This window comes from Phoenix dactylifera, chromosome 2 (genome assembly GCF_051530095.1).
Source record: "Phoenix dactylifera cultivar Ajwa chromosome 2, Ajwa_hap1_PhDact_Kaust_v1.1, whole genome shotgun sequence".
NCBI lineage: Eukaryota > Viridiplantae > Streptophyta > Magnoliopsida > Arecales > Arecaceae > Phoenix > Phoenix dactylifera.
Genome location: NC_143191.1, coordinates 33,305,433 through 33,329,935, shown reverse-complemented (window position 1 = coordinate 33,329,935; position 24,503 = coordinate 33,305,433). Strand labels below are relative to the sequence as shown.

The 24,503-nt window shown below is 39.1% G+C and overlaps 1 protein-coding gene across 1 annotated transcript; it reads left to right on the top strand.

The window, feature by feature from the left end:
• The first annotated feature begins 15,104 nt into the window (after positions 1 to 15,104).
• On the top strand, positions 15,105 to 19,024 carry FH8 (formin 8). The gene is made up of 2 exons (XM_088715990.2): positions 15,105 to 16,514; positions 17,555 to 19,024. Exons 1-2 carry the CDS (start codon positions 15,271 to 15,273, stop codon positions 18,894 to 18,896), a joined length of 2,586 nt encoding a protein of 861 aa, XP_088572116.2. The 5' UTR covers positions 15,105 to 15,270; the 3' UTR covers positions 18,897 to 19,024.
• The last annotated feature ends 5,479 nt before the right edge of the window (positions 19,025 to 24,503 follow it).

Here is a 24,503-nt window from a genome sequence, read left to right as displayed (position 1 = left end):
CTATTCTCTCAACGGATCGTGGATGAGCCGATCCCCCAGAGGTTCAAGATACCGCAGATTGAGCCATATGATGGCTCATCTGATCCTCTAGATCATTTGGAGAGCTACAAGGCCCTTATGACATTCCAAGGGGCCACAGACGCCCTACTCTGCAGAGCCTTCCTAGTGACTCTCCATAAGGCAGTTCGTCTTTGGTTCTTCGGGCTACAGCCCAGCTCGATTCTCTCTTTCGAGTAGCTAGGCAGGCAGTTCGCCATCCATTTTGCCGCCAGCCGGTGTCAGCGCCGGACCTCAGACTCCCTCTTCACCATCAAGCAGAAGGAAAGAGAATCCTTAAAAGACTACATCGATCGTTTTACCTCGGCCAAATGGGAAGTTCGTGATCTCGACCAGTCAATCACCATGTTGGCATTAAAGACTGGAGCTCGGTCCTACAAATTTCTCTTCTCCATCGAGAAGAGCTTTTCCACCGACTTTGCTGAAATATTGGCCCGAGCTTGCAAGTACGCCAAGGCTGAGGAAGCTATGGCCTCTCAGCGGGAGGTAGTCAAACGACCTGCCAACATGCAGAAGAAGCGCCACGAGGAGTGCTCCCAACCAAGCAACAGATTCTCCTAGCGCGAGAAAGATCCTCCTTGGCCCAAGAGCTTAGCTCGCTCGACGTCACTCCTCCAAAAGTTTCAGACATACACTCCTCTCACATCCATCCGAGTAGAGATCCTCATGGAGATTGAGGATCAGGGCTACCTCCGACCTCCATTGAGGATGCGACCAACAGAGTCGCGGAAGCGCTCGAAAATGTATTGCCACTTTCACTGAGATCGCAGCCATGATACAGATGATTGCTATGAGCTCCGTGATGAGATTGAGGTACTTGTCCACCGAGGTCGATTGAGTTGTTTTGTCCGTAATCAGGCCTACAGGAGAGAGCCCGAGGAACAAAATCCAATGCCGCGTGAGAAGCGGAATGACAACCGACCTCTTGCAGGTATCATCAATACCATCAGAGGGTGGGCGAGTAAAGGCACCTGAAGCATCGAGCTCGGGAGAAGGAGCTTCCTCAAAGCATCCGTGCACTGCGGAAGTCATCTCCTTTTCCGATGAAGACCAAAAGGGTGTTGAGCCCCTTTTATGAGGACGTTGTAGCTATTTTCCTCATCATTGCAAGGTTTGATGTAAAAAGGGTTTTAGTATACAATGGAAGCTCGGATGACGCCTTATTTTGTAATGCCTTTCAAAGGGTCAGCTCGGTCTACAATGCTATTCTTGGCCAACCAAGGCAACAACGAGATCGGATTCGGCCTGGCAAAAGAAAATGCTCTTGGGTAGCCATGGATCCTGCATGATCATGGCTCCTCAACCTCGGAGGGCAGCAGCGTGGCCCAAAGCTCAACGCCTGCCGCTTAACGGCCTCCAACGACTCCCAGTCGATGCTGAGCCAAGTCCTGAGAGACCTCGAAGCTCGGAAGCCGTCAAAATATCTCCAAAAAGTATGGGACGCCACTTCAACTTTAAATAATTTTAATATTTTACATATTTCAAAGTCGAAGAATGCAAAAGCCGACCTACGGGTATCTCCATCTCCAACGTCGCCCCCCCTCATCTATATTCTCGGGTTGGTGCTTACCTCCGAGCTGGATTCTATTCTCGAGCTCATCTAAGTGCTCGAGCTCTTCTACACTCGAGCTCATCTAAGTGCTCGAGCTCTTCTACACTCGAGCTCATCTAAGTGCTCGAGCTCTTCTACTCTCGAGCTCATCTAAGTGATCGACACCATTTCGATGCTACTTCGACGTCATTTCGATGCCAATTCGATGCCTTCTGCGACGAAGCACCCCGATCTGAGTGGGGGCACCCTACTGAGTCGACCACGAGTCAAAAAAGACCGCCGAAGTCGACCTCAGACTAGAGTCGCTTAGCTCGGCTCAGAAAGCTCGGCCTAAAACCGTTAGCTTCAACGACATGAGAGGTACATCTTACTTGGCACATATATCTTCACAAATATTTGACTGAATTATAGGACGATCAACGACTCGGCTACTTCCTTCGCTCGATCCAACAAACCACTCGAACTCGAAAGTCGGAGGGCAATGATGGGGGGCAAATGGATCGTCCTATTTTTTGGTATGAAGTCATCCAATTCTGAAAGGCCAAGGCCGACCTCAGAAGGCCGAGCCTAGAAGGCCGACCCCAGAAGGCCGACCTTAGAAGGCCGAGCTCAAAAGGCCTATCTCAGAAGGTCAAGCTCAGAAGGCCAACTCCAGAAGGCCGACCTTAGAAGGCCAACCTCGTCGTCCACATGCTACGGCCATGCCCTATAGCAGCCTCACCGCATCATGCTTTATTTGCTGGCCATGCCACGACATATTAGCCAGGGAGCATGCCCTGCTTCCCCAGCCATGCCCTGTCGTATCTACCAACGCCTTACCGTTCATAAGAACGGCCTACGTCGTGTGCCTCAAGCAAGCTCTAGCTACGCACCTCTAGCTAAAAGCTATCTCCTCCTATGATGAGGATAAGCCATACCTCTGCTACCTGGGCACCTCTACGGGGACTATAAATAGCTCCATCAGGTAACGCCTAAAGGACTTTTGGCTAGATCAAATTCATCCCACTCTAACTTGAGCGTCGGAGGGCCCTTACCGGAACCCCACTGGTGACGCTTTGTGCAGGTACATCGCCGCACAGGAGGTGGCCCCCGTCCTCTCCTTTCACACTCCGGCAGCTCCTTCGACACCTCCGGCGTGGTCACCCTCGGGCCAGATTTGAACCACAACACCTCCATTGATGATTAGATAGAAAAGAAGGATAATTTTCCCATCTTGCGAGGGCTTTGCAAAAGGAGTCGCATTGGATTAGGAGTTGACAAAATAAATTACATGTCATGACTGTGTTTAGAACAAAATCTTTTCCATATTAATTTTGGAGATGTTCAAAAAGTAAGCACAATGGACCTACAATGTGTTAGGAAAATGGTCGATGCATCCGATATAATACCTAAAACACCATTTTCTAGTCATATTTTTGATGGTTGTATATTCTCGGTATTGATGGACAATAATTTATATAATTTGATAAAAAAAAAATTTAATTCAGAATCTATTATTGCATTCATATATACTATCATATCATGTGATATGTTCCTTTATTGGAAATCTATTATTATTAGGTCTAATTCATTGGACTTGTGAACTGGAGCTAGATATCATTAAAAATCCATTTTTAGATGTATCTTCCATATACATATTTCATATAAATTAGAACTTACTTTATTGATTTCATACATGATAGAAGTTCTAACCAAGAAAGTGATTTTGTAACAACCACAAATTTGTTATGCAGTCACTATATAGATCTAATACAAGGCCATTAAGCAATTAAAATATTACTTAAAATTTTAATTTTCTATTTAATTTCAATTGTCTAATGATCCAAATAGTGCCCACATAACCATTTCATGATTGTTATATGGATCTTGTAAGATAAAGAGCTCCAACACCTAACAACTTTAAGCAAGCTCATAATCAACTACTCTATCAAGTCTACAAAATTTGTACAGCAACATAGAAAATTATTTTGCAGTCCCTCTATACAATATAAATCTTCAAACATAGGGATCACCATTCAATTAAATAGTTTTGTTGATTTATATAGTGAATGCAAAACCACTTTATGACTATCCCAGGGATCTTGTAATGTAGAAGGTTTTTGAATAACTAAAATTTAATTTTTAAAAAAAATAAATATATCTATGATAAGATGGCAATTGAGGGATGTAATGGAGTTTCATTACGTCATTTGTAACGGGGAGGACTTGAAACCCAGTTGTTAATCCTCTCCAATTCGGGATTGGACTTAAGATGTCCGTCTCCAAATTTATAGCCATCTGTGATCATATGGTGGTCCATGGTTGTCCGGAGTCTGTGGATTTATGGAACAATTTATTGTATATACAGCTACAACTTATGTAATTGAACGGATGGAAGTGCTTGTATTATTGGTCTTGTTCCATTCACATGCCAACTCCCAATGTGGTGCCCACCATATCATTTGTATATAGCCACGAAAATCAAAAAATAAAATATCTCTAAATGCTTTGAGTACCTGAGCCTCCAAAGACCCAAAAAACTCTTCTGAATGATCCGCAGCAAATGAGGTCATTCAGTCCGCCACATTATTCATCGCTCAGTAAACATGCCTTACTATAAAGGCATAGCAACCACCTGTCTGACGCGAAATGTTCTGAATCAAAAAGTTTAACGCTATAGTACCAACCTGCCTCTGGATCCAGCCCTCAAGAAGCTCCCTCTGTAGCTGAGACCATCCTAAACTGCCCTCAGCTAATGTATAGTTTTGAAAGTTCCAAATCATCCTATGATTCATCGCCATGGACAAAGTAATATTATTATTATTATTATTATTATTTTAAAGATCTCCAAAAAAAAGCCCCCCTCAAGTGGGAAAAGGAAAGTCGCTTTGCTACCTAAAGAAGGGAACCCATGATTTATTCTAAAAAATCCATAGAGCTTGCACTCAGGTCCTCGACAGCTCACTCTTTTATTTATTAATTCATTATTTATTATTATTATTATTATTATTATTATTATTATTATTTAATTCAGTAACAATCTCAACGGATGTGGTGAAATTTTATTAACTCGATATAATGCTGAACAGGTGCACCGGGTGCTGGATATGATTTCTCCGGGACGAGGATGTTTGCGAGAAGAGGAGGGCGGAGCGGCGTATTTGGACCTCTTTAATTATTTTTAAAATTTGACGAATTTCTTTAATTCCTTCAGACATTCAAGTCATTTTCAATTTTAACTTCCGATATATCCGACGGGAAATCATACCCTACAATGTGTGCACCAACATGACGTCTCTAGAGTGGCAATTAGTTTGGGTCAGCTCGAGTACGAGTCAGGTTAGATATAAGTCAGGTCAAAAATTCATCAATCCGAATCTAACATATTTATTACATAAGTCAGCAATTCAGATATGAACCCAATCTGTTTATTAAATAGGTAATTTGACCCAACCTGCATAATCCATTTATTAAACAGATTAAGTCAGGTTAAATAGATTAAACAGATTAAATAGATTTTTAACAGATTAAATAGATTTAAATGGGTTAAATAAGTTAAGTGGGTTGAGTTAAACCAGACGAAAATAGGTTAAGCAGATTTTAAACTTGTTAAATAGGTTAAAGATCTAAATCTGAATCCAAATTTAATAAATATATTTAAATAGGTTGACCGATTTGTAACTCAAATTTATTTATGTCAAATCCGAACCTACTTAAAACTGGTTGTTTATGAGTTGGATCGACGGATCAAGTCATAAATTGTCATGTTTAGTTGTTTTCTTTTTGCACAAGAAGAAGAAACGGTAATTGGCGAGGTGCATGACCATGTTGGTGCATTCGGTATAAGGTATAATTTATATTAACAGAATATACATATAGAAATTGCTATATTGCTAATTTATATATTATTTATATTTTTTAAAAAAATAATATTATAAAAAATAAAAAATTAAAAATTAAAAAGACTTTGCTTTGATAGAAGTATATGACATACACTGTCCTAAGAATGCGATTTGCTCTCTACGTGCGGATTTATGATGATTTTGTTCTCAAGATACAAAATTTTGGCTCGGCCAAACCCTCCAAGGGTAATTTAAGCCTCGTAGGAAGAATTTTTTTATACAATAAATTTTATTTGCACATATCTAAAAAATAATAAAATATTAAAGCCAACTAAAATTTATAGGGTAAAATTAGTTTTATCTTTTTCTCCTCCAATATATAGGAGGTTGGGAACGAGAACAACGGGGCTCCGGTCTCTCTAATCCTCCTCCTTCCCCCTTGTTTCTCCTCGATTCGAATCCATAGCGATTGACCCCTCTCTCTGAATCTCTCTTCGAAGCCATCGCTTCAACTTGGCCTCTTCTGCTCAGGAAGCAGGTAACAGTTCCCAATCTGAAACCTTACTCAACTCCATTCTTTGTTCAAATTCCCCCTTCATCTCATTAAACCCTAACTCCTCCCTATCTTTCTATATATAGAGCAAGCACGGAAAAGCTTCCAACGTTTGCAGTAGTATTTATCCATCTTGTGGCGTTTGAGTGGTATCCTAATGTCCATTGTGTTACACTCCGAACCCGAGTGTAGGACGTGTTAGCAATATATCATCTAAATAAGCAAATAAATCTATAATCACAATTAATAGAAATTCTTAAAAGAATATATATATATATATATATATATATATATATATATATATATATATTCTTTGACATCAAAATAAATATATTCATTTAATATATTTAAATCATAAATTTACAAATCCTATAGATCTACTAATATTAAATTTAAAACAAGAGTAAGAGAAAACAGCCTGATTGAAGGTAGGTCGAAGCGCGTAGACGTTGTCCCAAAGAAGTGTTTGCCCCTATGTATGGGTCTCCCGGCAATCCTCATCAGAGATACGACGATCCTAAACTTCTTCTTTGGTATGTCTCAGAATAAGCCAAATCGAACCCGATCAAACTTATAGATCTAGTGAAGAATGAAATAAAAAGAATAAAATAAACTGAATAGAATTGCAAAAATATAAATCAGAAGTAGCTAAGAGGAAGAACTTTCTCTAGAATTTTTTTGATATTTTTCTCTAATTTCTCGTGTGTACCGAAGAGGATGAAATTGAGGGGTATATATAAGGGTGATTACAGGGGCTTATTGGTCTTTTTGTGGACGCATCCGCGGTAATTAAACACGGGTGTTGGCTCACGTAATTTCCAGTGGCAAACGCGCACGCGACCCTAAAAGCCGCGTGCGCATTTAATTTTTACAATCCCCCACAAAAATTAATTTTTAAATAATTTTAAAATCAAAACAAAATGTTGGATATCTTATATTATGTAATAGGTGTAGGTACTTTTCGATTTAAACCTTTACTTGGTGACAATTGATTACATCTGTGGAGCCAAGGTGGTCTTAACCTTGAACCTCGATTCATGGCTCAGATTAAATCAACAGCACACATAATATAGTCTGATCTGGGTTCTAAGCGGGTTGCACTAATATGGCCATGCGCAGGTATCTTTCATGTGCTTTTTAGGAAATCACCTATTTCCTACAATCGCAGCCTCACGACAGTACATATAGGTGAGTTCTAATAAAAAAACTAGCAAGAAAGCTCCTGCCTCTTGAGTCTCAGACTCATTAAGAGTTATACAAACAACTTCATCCTACCGCTTGCTTTTATGAGCACTAAGCCATAGGGATGAGGAAAACATGAAACAAAGCTCCTCTTAGTCACACTCCGGTTTGTTTCTACCTATTGAACTTTTTAAGGTTAGGTTTCCACCATGGTGATCTATCTTTATAGGCTAAGCCCCATCCCCCTCAACGACTCTAGAACTACTGTTCTAGACAAACCTTTTATAAGCTGATCAGCCAAATTATTTTTTGATTTTACAAAATTCAAAGCAATAATATTATTTTTCAATTTATATCTTAATAATTTATTACATACTTTTAAGTGTCTGTTCATTTTTACATTGGCATTTTTTTTGTTGCACTTATCTATTGCAGATTTATAGTCACAATGTAAGGAGATAGGTAGTAAAGGTAACTCATCTACAAGAAGGCTATTAGTAGATCTCTGAGCCACTCAGCCTCAGTGCTAGTGGTGTCTAAAGCTATCAGTTCAGACTCCATGGTACTCCTAGATATCAAGGTTTGTTTAGTAGATTTTCAAGACACAGCAGCATCTCCTAGGAGAAAGACATATCCTATGGTAGATTTAACATCTAAGGTATCGCTGATCCAGTTGGCATCACTATAGCTTTCTAGAACAACAGAAAACCCACTAAAGTGCAAACTATAGGAACTTGTTACCCTTAAGATACCTAAAGATCCTCTCTAATGTTGTCCAATGATCTCTATTTGTATTAACAGTATATCTGCTAAGTCTATTCACAGCATATGCTTGGTCTAGCCTGGTGTAGTTTGTTAGGAATCCTAGTGAGCCTATAATTTGAGCATATAGGCCTTGAAGGATAGGAGTTCCTCAGTTCTTCTTAAGGTATGTAGAGGGATCAAAAAGAGTAGAGACATGCTAACAATTGGTATAATTAAATTTATTGAGAATCTTATCAACATAATGACTTAAGAATTGCTTTACTTCATCAACTATCTAAAGATCTGTCTCAAAGATCAGTATGTCATCTACACAGAGGCACAAGATCACAAATTTATTTCCAATTCTCTTATGGTATATACATTCGTCTTTACTATTGATTTCAAATCCAAATATTAGTATGATTTCATCAAATTTCAAGTGCTATTGCTTGGGTCCTTATTTAAGACTATAGAGAGATCTGACTAGTCTGCAAACTTTATTTTCTTAGCCTAGAATTATAAATCTCTCTAGTTGGTCCATATAAATTTCTTATTTAAGTCTCCATTTAGAAAAGTTGTTTTCACATCTATCTGATGAATCACTAATTTATGGATTGAGACTAATATTATCAGGACCCTAATAGTAGTAATCCTAGCTACAGGTGCATAGATATCAAAGAAATCTATCCTAGGTCTTTGTGTAAAACTCTTGGCAACTAATCTAGCCTTAAATTTATCTACAGGGCCATCAAGCCTAAGTTTCTTCTTAAAGATCCATTTGTACCTTATAGTTTTACATTTATAAGGAAGATAAGTCAATACCCAAGTATTATTTTGAATAATTGACTGCATCTCATTGTCTACAGCTTCCCTCTAAAAAAGTGAATCCAAGGATTTCATTGCGTCCTCAAAAGTAGTTGGAGAGTCCTCTATAAGAAAGGTATAGAAGCCATCTCCAAAAGTTTTCTCTATTCTGGATCTCTTACTCCTAGATTCTGCTTCTATTTCTATTTCTCTTGTCTTTATTCTACTAGAGCTACTACCTATACCACTATCTACTCTAGTCCTAAGTGAAAAGGTGTCTTCAAAATATATTACATCTCTGGCTTCTATAATAGTATTGTTACTAATATCATTTTTTCTGAATTAATTACCAGAAATCTATTGGTTGCATATCCTATGAATATGGCATCTACTATTTTGGGTTCTATTTTTTTTCTCTTAAAATTAGGTATTTTTACTTTTGCGAAGAACCCCCACACTTTTAAATAGCTAAGATTAGGTTCTTTATATTTCCAAACTTTATATAGGGTTAGATCATTATTTTTGGAGAAAATCCTATTGAGGATATAACAAGTTAAAACTAGAGCTTTCCCCCACAAATTTTTTGGTACTCCTGAGTTTATAAGCATGGAGTTAACCATATCTATTAAAGTCCTATTCTTTCTTTCTGCTACTCCATTTGATTGGGGAGAATAGGGATCAGTCACTTCATGAATGATTCCATGATCTTCACAAAATTGAGTTATCTCATTAGATGTTTATTCACCTCCCGATCTGATCTAAGTCACAAACATCACTATGAATCAACTCTAATAGATCTGAATCCAAATAAAAAAAGGTTCTATATTCATGATCAAAAGATTTTCGTTTATTGAAGGAATTATTACATTCAACTTAAACAATCCTTCACTTAGGAATTCTTTTCCAATAAATATTACACTATGAGAAATTATAACTTTATTGGACTCAAAAATAAGATGAAAGCCTTGCTGGACAAGCAAGGAACCACTAATGAGGTTTTTCCTAATAATTGTAACATGTTGGACGTCGTGCAAGGACAGAACTTTTTCAGAGGTAAGCTTTAAGTCTACACGTCCCACTCCTAGCACACGCGCCTCCGAGCTATTTACCATTATCACAGTTCCTCCACTTGAGATCTGGTAAGAAGAAAATCAGGAGCGATCCGAACAAATGTGAATACCAGCTCCAGTATCAATCCATCAATCAAGTGTTTGTAAAGTCATGTTAACTTCAGGAGTGAAGAAAATAGACCTGAAAGAAGTCTCGAAGAGCCTGCGCCAGAAGTCACCATATTGACTTAAGCACTGGTTGTATGTAGACATTTCTTCTTGGATTGAAGAGGTGCAGTCTTATTATAGAAGTACTGGGGAGCTAGATGGTTGGTCCGACCACACACATAACAGAAATGAACACCGCCTTCCTCTTTCTTCTTTTTCTGTTCTTGGAATTGGATTGGTTTTCCATTGTGGTGGTTAGGATTTCTGGAGTGGTAGAGTTAATAAATGTTATACAGCCTCTCAGAAAGGGCACCTAGAATTATATAGATGCAATGATAGTCTATCTCATCAGGTGTCCTAGAGGATATACTGGTGGAGACAGAAGGTTCAGTTTGGAGGAGGATGAACTCCAATTTGGGTTTGGGTTTTGGCAAGTAGCAGGTCGTGAAGTAGTTGGATTGGATTTGTTATCAACTTTAGTAGTGCTCTCATCTATGGCCGAGATCAACCCTAATGTGGTGAGCCAGAACCGCATTTGGTTCTGCTACCTTCTAAAGTATGGCCATCAAATTTTTTAGGTTTGGCACTAAGGTGATTACTAGTATTAGAGGCCATAGGTTCAAGGTTATAGAGAATGGACAGAAACCTGAATGAAACCAAAAATTTATGTCAAAAGATTACCCTAAAATTTGTATTGAATTTTGAATGTCTAGTTGATATATCCAAAAAATAATAGTCAGATTAGCTCCAGATCGGTAGTGGAGCACTAGGCTCACTTAAGTACCAGCCTTTCTTAGGCACGTATGCCTTTTTGACAAACTATTCTTTAATACTATTAGTTAGTGGATATAATCACTAGAAATCACACAAATTCAATTTTTATAAAAGCCTAAATACAAACTTAAATTTGTTATTAGGGATTAATCAATTTCCAAATTTTCTATTTTAATTTTCCGAATTAGTAATAATTAATTATTAATTTAGTGCTAGCTAGACAATTATTGTAATTGAAATCTAATATGTCAATTCAATGAATTATATATTAAAATTGATTTATTGCCTTATTAGAATAATTGATTACTAATTTTGTACTAGCAAATCAATTATTGTAATTGAAATCTAAAATGCTAATTTAATTAATTATAAGATTTATTATCTTATTAGAATAATTGATTACTAATTTTGTGCCAGCAAATCAATTATTGTAATTAAGATCTAAAATATCAATTCAATGAATTATATGATTTATTATCTTATTAGAATAATTAATTACTAATTTTGTGGTAGCAAATCCATTATTGTAATTGAGATTTAAAATGTCAATATAATGAATTATATAATTTATTACCTTATTAGAATAATTGATTGAGATCTAATAAGTCAATTCAATGAATTAATTATTATGTATTAACTAATTTTCGAATTTTTCGTTTGAATGGGATCTGAAAATTACTTCTTGAAGAGTCCAAATAGAGGTATGATAAATCTCTTGGAGGTTAAACAAAATTATTACCTTTTTAGAATGATTTATTGAATTATATATTACTAACAAAAAAAATAAACAATCACTTCTTTGGATTGTTAGCAATATATCACCTAAATAAGCAAATAAATCTATAATCACAATTAATAGAAATTCTTAAAAGAAAGAATATATATATATACATATATATATATATATATACATATATATATATATATATATATATATATATATATATATATATTCTTTGGCATCAAAACAAATCTACTTTATCACAAAAGAAATTTATTCTAACACAAAATAAATCTATTCATTTGATATATTTAAATTATAAATTTGCAAATCCTATAGATTCACTAATATTAAATTTAAAACAAAAGTAAAAGAAAATAGCCTGATTGAAGATAGGTCGAAGCGCGTAGACGTTGTCCCAAAGAAGTGTTTGCCCCTACGTACAGGTCTCCTGGCAATCTTTCTCAGAGATACGACGATCCTAAACTTCTTCTTCGGTACGTCTCGGAAGAAGCCAAATCGAATCCGATCGAACTTACAGATCCAGCGAAGAACGAAATAAAAAAATAAATAAATTAAATAGAATTACAAAAATAAAAATCAAAAGTGGCTAAGAGGAAGAACTTTTTTTAGAATTTTTTTGGTATTTTTCTTTAATTTTTCGTGTACCAAATAGCATGAAATTGAAGGGTATATATATAGAGGTGATTACCAAGGCTTATTGGTCTTTTTGCGGATGCCTCCGTGGAAGGCACGGATGCATCCGCGGTAATTAAGCGCAGGCGCTAACTCACGTAATTTCCAGCGGCAAACGCACATGCGGCCCAAAAAGCTGTGTGCGTATTTAATTTTTCCAATAGGACGGATCATGTTAGCTTACAAGGCTACAAATCAAATCATAATAAACACAAGCAATAATAATAATTCTTTCAGTCTCGAAAACTGATTTAATCAAGATCTAAATAAAATTATTCTCATAATCAATTGTTCCAAGATAACACAAGTCAAAATATGCTAACTAATTCAAATAAAATAAATTGTTCAAACTAATCTAGACTAAACTAGAACTCCAGCTACCCCTAATGCTCTAGTGGTTCCTTCCATGGAGGGTCCAACTGGCCCAAGTTCTTTTGTCATAAAGAACTTGGCAAATGCAAAAAAAATGGAGGTCTAAGAGTTAAGTGTGATATGGTATGTCTTATCAGACTTGCACTTTTTTCTGATGGATGATATCTGGTTCAGTCAATTTAAGTACCCATCAGTTGTATATGTTTCCAAAGCAACATTGTGATTTCATTATGTGGGTTTTGCATGATAAATTTAAGCATGAGGCCATTCATCTGAGCTGAGGTGGGTGTTCTAGCTTGCTGAATTTGAAGTAACTCTCTCTGGTTACATTGTTAGATAATGAGAAGAAGAAATTTATTTCCAGTGTCCCCTAAACTAGTGATGGATGTTTTTTTTCGTTATCTAATCTATTTATCATGCTTTATTTTTATACATTCTCCTATCTTAGAATCTACCATGTTATGTTTTTGCAAGAGCTATTTTTGCTTCTCATAATATTTTAAGCGCGGATTAAATTAGTTTCTTTTTTAATGCATATTTTTTGGTATTCTTTTATGTATGAATGACATGTTTCTTCTATTATATAATAAAATAACTGGATTTGTGGCCAGTTATCTGTTCGATAGCAGCTCCAACTGAGACCATTTTGCATGCAGACTTATGTCAGTACTGGTTCTGTATCATTTTTATTAATGAAAGTGCTTGTCTACTGATCTGTTTTGCCCATTTGAGCCACTGTTACTATTTTCCAATTCGGATCCTAGTTGAAAGGTGAGAATGCCATATAATATAATTTTCTTTTGCCAGTTCTTTTGCCAGTTCTATGCTAAAGTGCTGCATATTTCTTTTTGGTTGAAAAAGTGCTTGATACTTCAATTTGTTACTTTCCAACGGACCTCATTTTATACTTGAAAGGCATTTGGTTGTATATATTCATAACATCGATATTTCCATGCATTTGCTGTCGGTGGTCCAAAGTCTTTACCTGCATTCGAATTCTCATCCATTTTGCTTTCTCTTTTCCCCTCTAGAAACAAGTTTCTGGTCAGGATCCTTTAATCAAGTAGTTTAGAATCTAATTAGAGGAGTGCAAACCATTTATCTGAAGATTACCCATTTATCCTTGTGCATGACTAATTTGCTTGTTATACAAGTATGGATTAATATTTAGATGTTGATTTAGTCTGAGAGTACATAACTAGTTCTACCCGCCCCCTTCCCCTCAAAAAATCACCATTCTGATTTCCTAAACAGAGAGATAAAGCGGCAATGCATCGTAATGATAAGAAAGTTGTGTACAACAAAGGCAGATTAAGCAATTGGAGAGAACATGGGTGCAAGTTATCATAGTCTTTGCTCAAAAGTAAAAAAAAATGTTTTGGATTGTAGTTGAAGAGTTCCAACATAGTACTAATATAGATAATTGTTTTGCCAATAACTTTCTCGATGCATCAATTGTGACATTGCCGATGGATGGCATCCTAGGTATGTTTTTGGCGGGGTTAAAGTGGTGAAAGAGCATGGCTATTTTCCATGAAATTATTTTTGGTTGAATGTTACTTAATGCTTGATCTTTATCTACAACTTTGAAATAATCTCACAACATTGGCGCCGCATATTGAGAGATATTGATCTATCTTTTAGAAGAAACCTAACTCATATCAGAATACAGAGCTTATATAATTGTACACCGAAAATACAGAGATCTTTCAAATCACATAGAAGATTAATCCGCTTGCTGAATAGTTCAACAGCTCAACTTACATACCGCTATCTTTTATAAAAGATTTTTATTGCTCTTTTATATTTTTCTTTCTTGCAAATCTTTTACAAATAGTTTATGTAAATTTTTCTTTTTTAATAAAGGCCGGGTGACTTAGCCTTCCTCTTCATTAAAAAAAAAGGTAGCAATTTCAGAATAAGGTAAAGTGTGTCCATGAATATTTGGAGCATGTTTGCAACCATGGGTGCAATGTGCCACTAAACTATAATCTGTTGTTGCATATTTTACCAAGTCATGATTAAGGCAACGGTTTACATCTAAAAAGTCATAAGAAATCTGAATATCTGAAGAGTTCAACATGCGAAGCGCGGGATAGCAGCCTCGAAATTTTTACGTCATGGAGGCTCTCGCAAGAAGAAGAAAGGTGAAACATTCTAAGCTTTTTAATAATGCCTCGTACGTACCTAACCGACAAACGCTTTTAACGAGTCCTTGGTTTTACCTTTAGATCTAGAAGAGTAGCAAAAGATCAAGTCAGCGGCTTCGAGGGAAAGAACGGGTGAAGTTGACTTTATGATTGCGCTTTTTCCCCCACTCTCTCTTGGTAGAAACCTTATCATGCAAGCGTGGTGCTTGCTATATGACAGATTCTCTTTGGCGTTCAACCTGATGATATAATAATATCTCCATTGCAGGGTTGGTGATTTATCTTAAATCCCAACCGTCTATTGCATGGATCTCACAAATTGACATAAATTTCAATTCCAGCATTAGTGTCTCTATCTGGAATAATGGGTTCGGAATAAGGAGTATTTGGTCTTTTAAACAAAGGACGCAGCCAGGAAATGGGATAAACCCAACCCACCACGAGCGGCGATAAGCAACCACTATAGCCGTTGAAGCCGTCAACCAAAACGAGTTAAGTAGACGAAAACAGGACACTCAACCTCCACCCTCACCTAAAACAAAGAAGAACATAAGATCAAGTTCCCGACGCGGTCATCCCTTCTCTTTCTTTTCAAAGAAATCCCCCGTGCCGTCCCAGTTTCTTTTCATGGCTGCGATCCTTGGGACATGGCTTCTTCTCTCCCTTCTCCTCTTCTCTTCTTCTTTTGTAAGCTCCGCAGCAGCGTCAGCGTCTCATCCTTTCTCTCCCTCGTCTCCACAGAGACGTCTTCTTCAATCCAACTCGCCTCCTCCTCCTCCTCCTCCTCCTCTTCCAAATAGGAATATTGAGACATTCTTCCCCTCCCTCCCTTCGCCGGCTTTCCCCAATTTGGTACCTCCACCGCCGCCGCCGCCGCCGCCACCTGCGCCATTCCCACAGCCGCCCAACTCCCAACCATCAATCGTGCCTCCCCCGAAGAGCCAAGACAACAAAGTAACCACTGCTGTCGTTGCCACCGCAGCCGGCAGCTTCGCTGTCTGCGGGCTCCTTTTCTTCGCCTTCCACCGGTTCTCTGCCAAGCGGCGCCGCGAGGCACAAGTCATCGACTCCCGCAAAAGCTTTCGCGCAGATCGGCAGCGGTCGAGAGCGAATCTTGCGTTCAAGGGCGGGATCGTGGACGAGAATGGCCTCGACGCTATCTATTGGAGGGAGTTCAATAAGGAGGGCCAGAAGAGGTGCCGTCACTGTAACCTCGCGCTGGAATCACCGGGCCGCCAAGAAGAAGGCAACCCCGGCTCGCGCACAAGAAACGACCGTAGAATTCAAGAAGCCCCGTTGCTTCCACCTGGCTCCGTCAATTCCTCCTCACGGATCTTCCATGAGCCGAGGATTTCGAGTCAGAGCTCGTCGTCGACGTTGTCGGTGGTCGCCGTCGATTCCTTCGCGGCACGTGCGAGGCCTGTCGGTTCCCCTAGTCCGCCTTCGCCGCCACCCAATATCCCAACCCCATCGCCGCCACGGCCTCCACCTCTTCCTCCCGGACCGCTGCCACCCCCACCGCCGGTGATGAAGGCAAATGCGTCGCCTGCGCTACCCAGGGCACCAGCTCCACCGCCGCCGCCGCCGCCGCCGGTAATGAAGGCAAATGCGTTGCCTGCGCTACCCAGGGCACCGGCTCCACCACCCCCACCCCCACCGCCGGTAATGAAGGCAAATGCGTCGCCTCCTCCTCCGCCGCCGCCCCGTGGCAGCAGCGGGGCCGCCAGTTCATCCTTCAGGCCCCCACCTGCACCGGCACAGGCGTCGGACGGCGGGCCCAGGAAGCTGAAACCATTGCACTGGGACAAGGTGAACCCGAGCAACGCCGATCATTCAATGGTCTGGGACAAGATCAGCAGCGGTTCATTTAGGTAAGCTGGACATTACTATTTTTGCATATCTTCTAGATAAGCCTATCACAATTCACAAGAGAATTGCGCCCTCTATTAATTCACCGCGGGGCCACTACACGCCGAATAAATGGGAAGTTTATATATATATATATATATATATATATATATATATATATAAAGATCAATAGCCCTCGATGCACAGGTTATTTTTGATTTCTGAAACCCGGAGAGGCCTTTTTTTTCATCTCTTTTTTGGGTAGGCCTTTTAAGCAAGGAAGGTAGGTCAGAGTGCGGGTAGGCCGGCGTCGGTTTTTCATAGAATCGGTCCAATTTTGGGGCTCAGCCGAGTTGGACATATGAACTAACTCATTTGCTCATTCCTAGTTTCTAAAATCTCACTTGATTTTTTTTATAATTTTAATTTTTTTTGGGTGGATGTACTTAATTTTTGATGTTGGTAACCTAACCTATAAATCTCTCCTATTCAATTTCCGGTAAGCATATTTAATTTTGTCCTTAACATATTCTATCTTTTGCCTGTCATTTAATAATTTTACACCCACTGGCAAAATCTTTGAGTCAACTCTGCTCCCATCGGTTGGGTATCCGACCGACTCATATCCCCTTATTTAAAGCTTCGGTTTGATGGGAGGGAATCTACCCATACTTCATTTCTCCTGCAGTTAATGTTGATTCTAACTCAAAATTTTTGTCACATTTCATTTTCCATCTCTTCTTCTGATGGACCCCTTCTAAGATCTAATTGAGTTCAAGTATTTATAACTTGTTTGTTCAATAGTTGGAGCACAGGTTCAACCTAATTCAAGTTGACTTCTATCTTAATTATAGCTTGATTTAAACCTGAACCCTAGTGTCAATATCGCCACAAGCTAAATCTTTACGGTTGACTTTAAATTGACTGAAGCGTTCTCGCGGTCTCTCTCAAATAAAATCCTCGCTCGCTTTCACAATGCTTTTTGACTGTTATTATGTGAGCATTTAATGATCGTTCCAATGAAAACTATTCGTTCTAAATGCAAAGCTCATTTGGTATACAGGGTTGATGAAGGCATCATGGAAGCACTCTTCGGCACCCTTGCCAGCCGGAAATCCCCCAGAGAAACCAATAACACCTCCAAACCCTTCCCCTCCCCCACCGCCGGCGGCGGCGGCGCCACTCAGATCTGCCTGCTCGACTCCCGCAAGTCCCAGAACATTGCCATCGTCCTCCGCTCGCTGGCCCTCAGCCGTCAAGACATCCTCGACGCCCTTCTGGAGGGCCGGGGCCTGAGCACCGACAGCCTCGAGAAGCTCTCCCGGCTTGCCCCGAGCAAGGAAGAGGAGGACATGATCCGAGACTTCTCCGGCAACCCCTCCAAGCTCGCCGACGCCGAGTCCTTCCTCTTCCACCTCCTGCGCGCTGTCCCCTCCCCCTTCGCCCGCCTCGATGCGATGCTCTTCAGGGCCAACTACGGCCCGGACGTGGCCCACCTCAAGCAGTCCCTCCTGACTCTCGAGCTGGCCTGCAAGGAGCTCAAGAAGCGCGGCCTCTTCTTGAAGCTACTGGAGGCCGTCCTGAAGGCCGGAAACCGCATGAATGCCGGGACAGCACGAGGCAACGCGCAGGCCTTCAACCTCAAGGCCCTCTGCAAGCTGTCTGACGTGAAGAGCACCGACGGGAGCACGACGCTGCTCCATTTCGTTGTGGAGGAGGTCGTCATGTCGGAAGGCAAGCGCTGCGCCGTTAACCGCAACTACAGCCTCCGCCGATCCGGCAGCAGCATGAACAAGAGTGATCAAGGCGGTGCTTACTCCGGCGAGGCCACGAGCCCCGCGGGGAAGAGGGAAGAGAAGGAAAAAGAGTACATGAAGCTTGGGCTGCCCATTGTTGGGGGGATCAGTGTGGAGTTTGCCGATGTCAAGAAAGCGGCGGGGATAGACTACGACGAGCTCGTAGCGACATGCTCGTCGCTTGAAGCGCGTGTGAAAGAGATTCGGCGGTTCCTGGAGAGCTGCGGCAGCGGTGGGTTCGTGCGGGAGATGAGGGGGTTCGTGGAGGCGGCCGAGGAGGAGCTCGAGGTATTGAGAGAGGAGCAGGTTGGGGTAATGGAGCTGGTTAAGCGAACTACGGAGTACTACCAACCAGGGGCCTCCAAGGATAAAGGAGCTCATGCACTTCAGTTGTTTACAATAGTTAGGGATTTCCTAGGGATGGTGGATCGGGCCTGTGTGGATATTGCTAGGAATCTGCAGAAGAAGAAGCTGCCGCCGCCGCCTGGGGCTGCGGCAGCGTCGCCGGAGAGGGGGAGGAGAGTTATGAGGTTCCCCAACTTGCCGGCCCATTTCTTGTCGGATAATTCCTCCAAGTCTGATTCTAGCAGCGATGAGGAAGATGGGTGATGAAGAGAGATTGATGGGGAGTTAGGATGTAATTTGAAACCTAAGATACTTAGGCCTCATGAACAGTGTATTGATTTGTTGTTGTTTCATTTCTTTTATTCCGAATGGATATATGGGATTCCTCAGCAGCAAATTTACCCATTTTCTTGCTTTGTGCATTGAATCGAGCGAGCTATGCACTTGACCTTGCCCGATAAAATATTGGCAAAGCAACTTGAGTAGGTGTGAGGTTTAAGTACTCGTTTGGTCCGCAGAAAAAGAAGGGGGGAAAGTGTGGTCAACGAAAAAGTAATAAGATGCCTCTTGTTTGATTGGAATTTTTAAAGAAAAAAGACGGAAAAGTTGTATTCCCATGGAAATATGATTCCCACATTTCATGGAAAAATCTATTTTTATTTTTTTCCAAAAAGGCCCTTCAGCATTAAAAAAGCATTAAAAAGGCATTGAAGACCTAATTTTTATTAAAGATATAATAGAAATTATACATAACTTTTCCAGGAAAATGAATGGTCAACCAAATATAAGTACTTTAGAAATTTGTCACTTTTCCATGGTCAACCAAACATACCAAAAGTACTTTCTTAGGCATCCTCTTCCTAAGAATCTGCTTCCCAAGAATCATATTCTTAGGAGGAAAAATACTTCCCGCGAACCAAACGAGCCTTAAAAGTGACCAGGACAATAATTTGGATCCTGCAAATTGCAGCCAGTTATTCCTCTATTATCCTTGATTATCAGCGTGTCTCTATAATTTGGGATTGTAGCTACTTATCGCTCTTTTTTAAACTTTAACCAACACGTACATTCATTTCTAGTCAATGACTCCTTGTTGAGTTTTCAAAAATATAAACGCATCTATTTAATATAAAAACAAAATCATCGAGGATGATGGTGAGTAAACTCTATGGACAAATTTTTATGCCTAAAAGGTACCCATATAATTATGGCTGAAAATAAATTGGATATTGATATAACCATATTTGTATTCATATTCTTTAATAAATACAAATATGGATACGGATATTAAATAGGTATCAAAATTAATATCTATATTTTTTTAAAATGGATTTGGATATGAATCGGATATTAAACACTTCCATATTATTATAAATGGATACAGATATGAATCGGATATTAAACATATCCATATTTTTTTATTCAAATATAGATATAAATTGGAAATCTTTTTAGATATTTAATCAAATTTGAAAAAAAATTCAATGATGAAAACTAGCAATAAAGACATGATCATAAAGAAAAAAATTAATTAAAATATAATTTTAACAAGCATTTATTAACAATAAAAATTAACAATTTTATAAAGAATATACTGCTCAAGGTTACTCTTCATCAAAGTAGATGGGATATATGACGCCTTTAAAGCGTTTCATGGCTGTCATCGGTTACAATCGCCAAGTGAAAACTAGGAAGTGGACAAAATTTTTGAAACTCTAGTTGCTTAAAGATAATAAAAAGAAAAGAGTGATGAAATATACGAACAAAAGGCTTGATCCTTTCAAGCGTGTGAGGTGATTCGAAGAATTTTATTGGTATTTTGTATACGAGTTACTGTCTTAAATGAATGTCATCCGATATTTAGATTTTTTTAGTTTAGGTTTGGTATATCACTTAATTGGTTCCTTGATTTAACTTAATTTACACTTCTTCTTTTCACTTACTCTTGTTATATGGATATCTGGATCCGGATCCGAAAAAATTAGGTATATCTACATCCGTATCCGTATTTGGGAGATTTTGAATTGACTATTTGGATCCATATATGAATCCAATTAGACCAAAAAAAATAGTATTCGAATTCGATCCGAATTTGATATGGAAACAAATATGGTCGAGTATAACCTGACCCGCTTCCGGTCCTAGATATAAAGCTATTTAGAGAATGAAAAATAATTGAAAGATAATGTAGGAATCTATTTTGATGAAGAAGAAAGGATACCTATCCCATACTTTATTAAGATAAAAAAATTATAATAAGAAAAAAGAGTACAAAAAAACTAAAATATTTCCATACTTCTATCTAACATAGATTATCAAATTCAAAATTCAAATTGGCAAAGCAACTTGAGTAGGTGTGAGGTTTAAAAGTGACCAGGACAACACCTTGCATCATTTTGTTATCCTTCAAATTTCAACAAATTATTTATACATTATCTCCGATTATGAACATGTATCTATAATTTAGGATTCTAGCTACTTACCACTCTTTTTTAAACTTTAACCAACATGTGCATTCTATTTTTGAGACAACAATATGCAAATTCTTGAACGGTTCAAAAGGCCGAGTAAAAATCATACCTAGTCAATGACTCCTTGTTAAGTTTTGGAGAATATCATCACATCTATTTTAAATAAAAGAAAAAAAATCATTCAGGAGTAAATTCTATGGATGAATCTTTATGCCTAGAAAGTACTGATATAAAGCTATTTAGAGAATGGAAAATAATTGGAAGATAATATAGGAATCTATTCCGATGAAAAGAGAAGGAGACCTATCCTATATTGTATTGAGATAATGAAATGTATAATAAGAGAAATATATGTAAAAAAAAAAAGTAAAAAATTTCTGTACTTCCATCCGACATAAACTATAAAATTCAAAATTGAAAATTGAAAACACCCTCATCCAATGTTAAACACCATTCAAGTTTTGAAAATTAAATTTCAAATTTCAGTAAGTAATCCACCTTGACACCAGAAGTTTTGCAGGGGAATGACACACTAGGACCAAGTTACCGGAAAATATTAAGAGAGACAACATACCGAACTACGGTAGAGCATGGTGTCTTACTGACGGCGATCCTACACATAGAGAGTGGAGGGAAGGGAATGCAGAGAGAGGATTAGGAAGGGAAGCTAAAATCAGCGGGAGGTATTTATGCCAAAGAGAAAGAAAGAGAAAGGGAGGGAGAAAGAAGGGGAGGGCTTGGTCCCGAGGGCTGGTAAAGAGGAAGGAGAGGTTGATCAAGGAGGCGCATTCACAAAGAAAGAGAGAGAGAGAGGAAAAGCAAGGAAGGAGAGGAGGGGCCAGCAAACGCGAAAGGGAGGGAGAAGAATACCAGGAGGGCCAGATCCATGGGACCAGATTCTCAAGGCCCCGGCCAGCCCAACCCTAGACACTCTAAGATCTTTTTTCAAATCCAACCTATTTCCATTTCGAGTCAAGAGATAAATAAATAAACACATCCCATTGCACTGATCAGAGTTGTTCGTAGTGACGGAGGGGGTCGAAGACCAAGAAGTGAGTTATTTATCAGCCAAGCATTCTTCTTATGGCTAGATCCAATCTCCTGATCCCTGCGGAAAGGAAAAAAAATTTCAACATCTTCTTTTCGGAAAGGGAGGATTAGGAAAATCCTATTGATTGCTGCTATCCTTCCAAAAGCGGATGTTCGTGCCATTTTTCAATTTAAACGACTGACAACTCCAAAAAGCTTCAAGTTGTTTGCTAATGTTTTTCCAAATAGAGAATAGGTTTTTGAAACTTTTTCTAATTCTCATATCAAAAAAAGTGAAGATAGAGAAAGAAGAGGGCGAGATTCTCAAGGGCACCGTGCAAAGAAGGGGGTGTAGGCCTCAGATAGAAAGGAGAAGAGAGAGGGAAGGAGAAGGAGAAGGCCATCTCGGACAGATCGATGGAGGGCTAAAAGAGGGCGACGCATCAATCTCTCAGGAAAGTAAGAGAAAGGAGATGGGAGTTGAGTGGCTATCTTCGTAGGAACTCTGTGCCAAGGTGGCATCAAGTAAGATAATTTCATGGAACATATGCTTCATATTAATTCTTTAAATTTTCTGACATGCATTGGTGCTTACATGGTATAGTTGATATTTGCAGTAGGATATACACGTAGAGAAGGGGAATAGGGATAAATGGGATAGTTATGAAATATTGTATGGGATTTAGGTGCTTTAGCTTTTACCTTTGATAGTTTTCGTTGGTGCGATAAGAATTATTTGGGAATATCAAGGTGGTTGTGGCTGTTCTTTTGGTCGATAAAGTAAGGTTTAACTTAGATTTGACACATACGTGAAGGGCTGACTACTAGGCGTTAAGTATTGCATACCATGCGATGGATAGACATGCAACAAATCTACAACCTTAAGAAAGTATATATTAAATGTACAAAAAAGATAAATTGAAAAAATTATTTTTTTTATCTATGAACCATTTTAGCTAGCTCTATGACAATGAGTAGATGTTATGGAGTAATTGAAATACTTCCTCAAAATTTTGCACTTATTAAATTTTTATTATTATTTTTCAAAAAAAAAGGCCTTTCTTGATGAGTTCGTCTTAGGCCCCTAAATGCATTGGGCCGCCCCCGGTAGGAAGAGAGATAAGAGAGGAAGGGGATTGAAGAGGGGGGATACATGTTTTAGGTAGATGACTACAGAAGTACTAGACTCATTCCCAATGCCCTGCTATCGGAAGATTGCTGGGAGGAGCAAGAGGCCTTTCAACTGCCTCGAACATAACACGAGAACTATTTCCGTTCGTGGGTTTGATTTGAATTGCATGTATTTGGTGCAGTTGGTGATCTTCATGTTTCAGAATGCGAGATCAGCTTCACTAATGGTTCCAAGAAGCAGCTTCAGAGGTTTCTAGACGAGTTGAGATATGATGAGATGGCTTCTCCGAAGGTTAAAGCAGACGTCTCGCTGCTTGATGGATTTAATTATTTTATTTAAAGAAGCAGTACTGCCGTGGCAAAAAAATGAGCATGGAATAGTTATGTGTACGATTTCCGCGTTTAGTCTCTCTGTCAAGCTACCATTTCCGTCTTTCGAGTTGCAGGAAGCTTCCTTAAATTTGTATGTGTTAGCTGTATATAAATTATATTATTAGCTGTAGATAAGCTGTATATATAGCCACCTTCAACTAGAGATGGGCTATGACACTATTTGAAGTAAAGAAAACAAAAGATCATATCTTTCTCTCTACATCTCTTTCTCCTCTCCCTCTACATCTCTCTATCCTCCCCCTCTACGCTTTCTTTCGGTATGTAAAAACTGAATGGTGCTAGGAACACCGTGTACCTCAGGCTGGCTGCTTTATAGACTTGGTTTCTTAGACCTCCTCATGTCATGGTTAGATGCCATTTTTGGTTGCAGCTATGGGGGCACCAGAAAAAGAAAAGAAAATAGCAGTGTTGGAGACCCTGAGTCAGCTTCTTCGCTCTAAATATCGGACAGCACCAAGAACTTTATGCTGCATGGCATTCGGTCATTGCCTTGAAGTAGCTGTTAACTCTTCAACGGCCTGCTATTGGAAGGGTACGTGGATGGAGGATCATCCGCCAGCTTTGTTTTCTGTGCTCTGACATCATCATATCCATTGGTTGCGGGTCTTAATTTTATACCTGGATGCAATCACTATTGATTTTGCACTGACATGTATATACTTCTTGATAACATCTATAGAAGTCATAGCATTTCCTCAAAAATATTAACGTAGGGCAATATTTTCTCATTCATAGTTCTCGATGGTCAGTTGCAATCAGGAGTTACCTCCTACTACCATGGCAGTTGAGCTCATTTCCTTCTCCTGCTTGCTCTTCTAGAATACTCCAATTCCCGAGGCTGTGACCA

Excerpts from the sequence above, each read along its gene's own strand:
- FH8 (XM_088715990.2), top strand. The coding sequence starts at position 15,271 with ATGGCTGCGATCCTTGGGACATGGCTTCTTCTCTCCCTTCTCCTCTTC. Across the intron at positions 16,515-17,554 it reads ATCAGCAGCGGTTCATTTAG|GGTTGATGAAGGCATCATGG; the intron begins GTAAGCTGGACA and ends TTTGGTATACAG.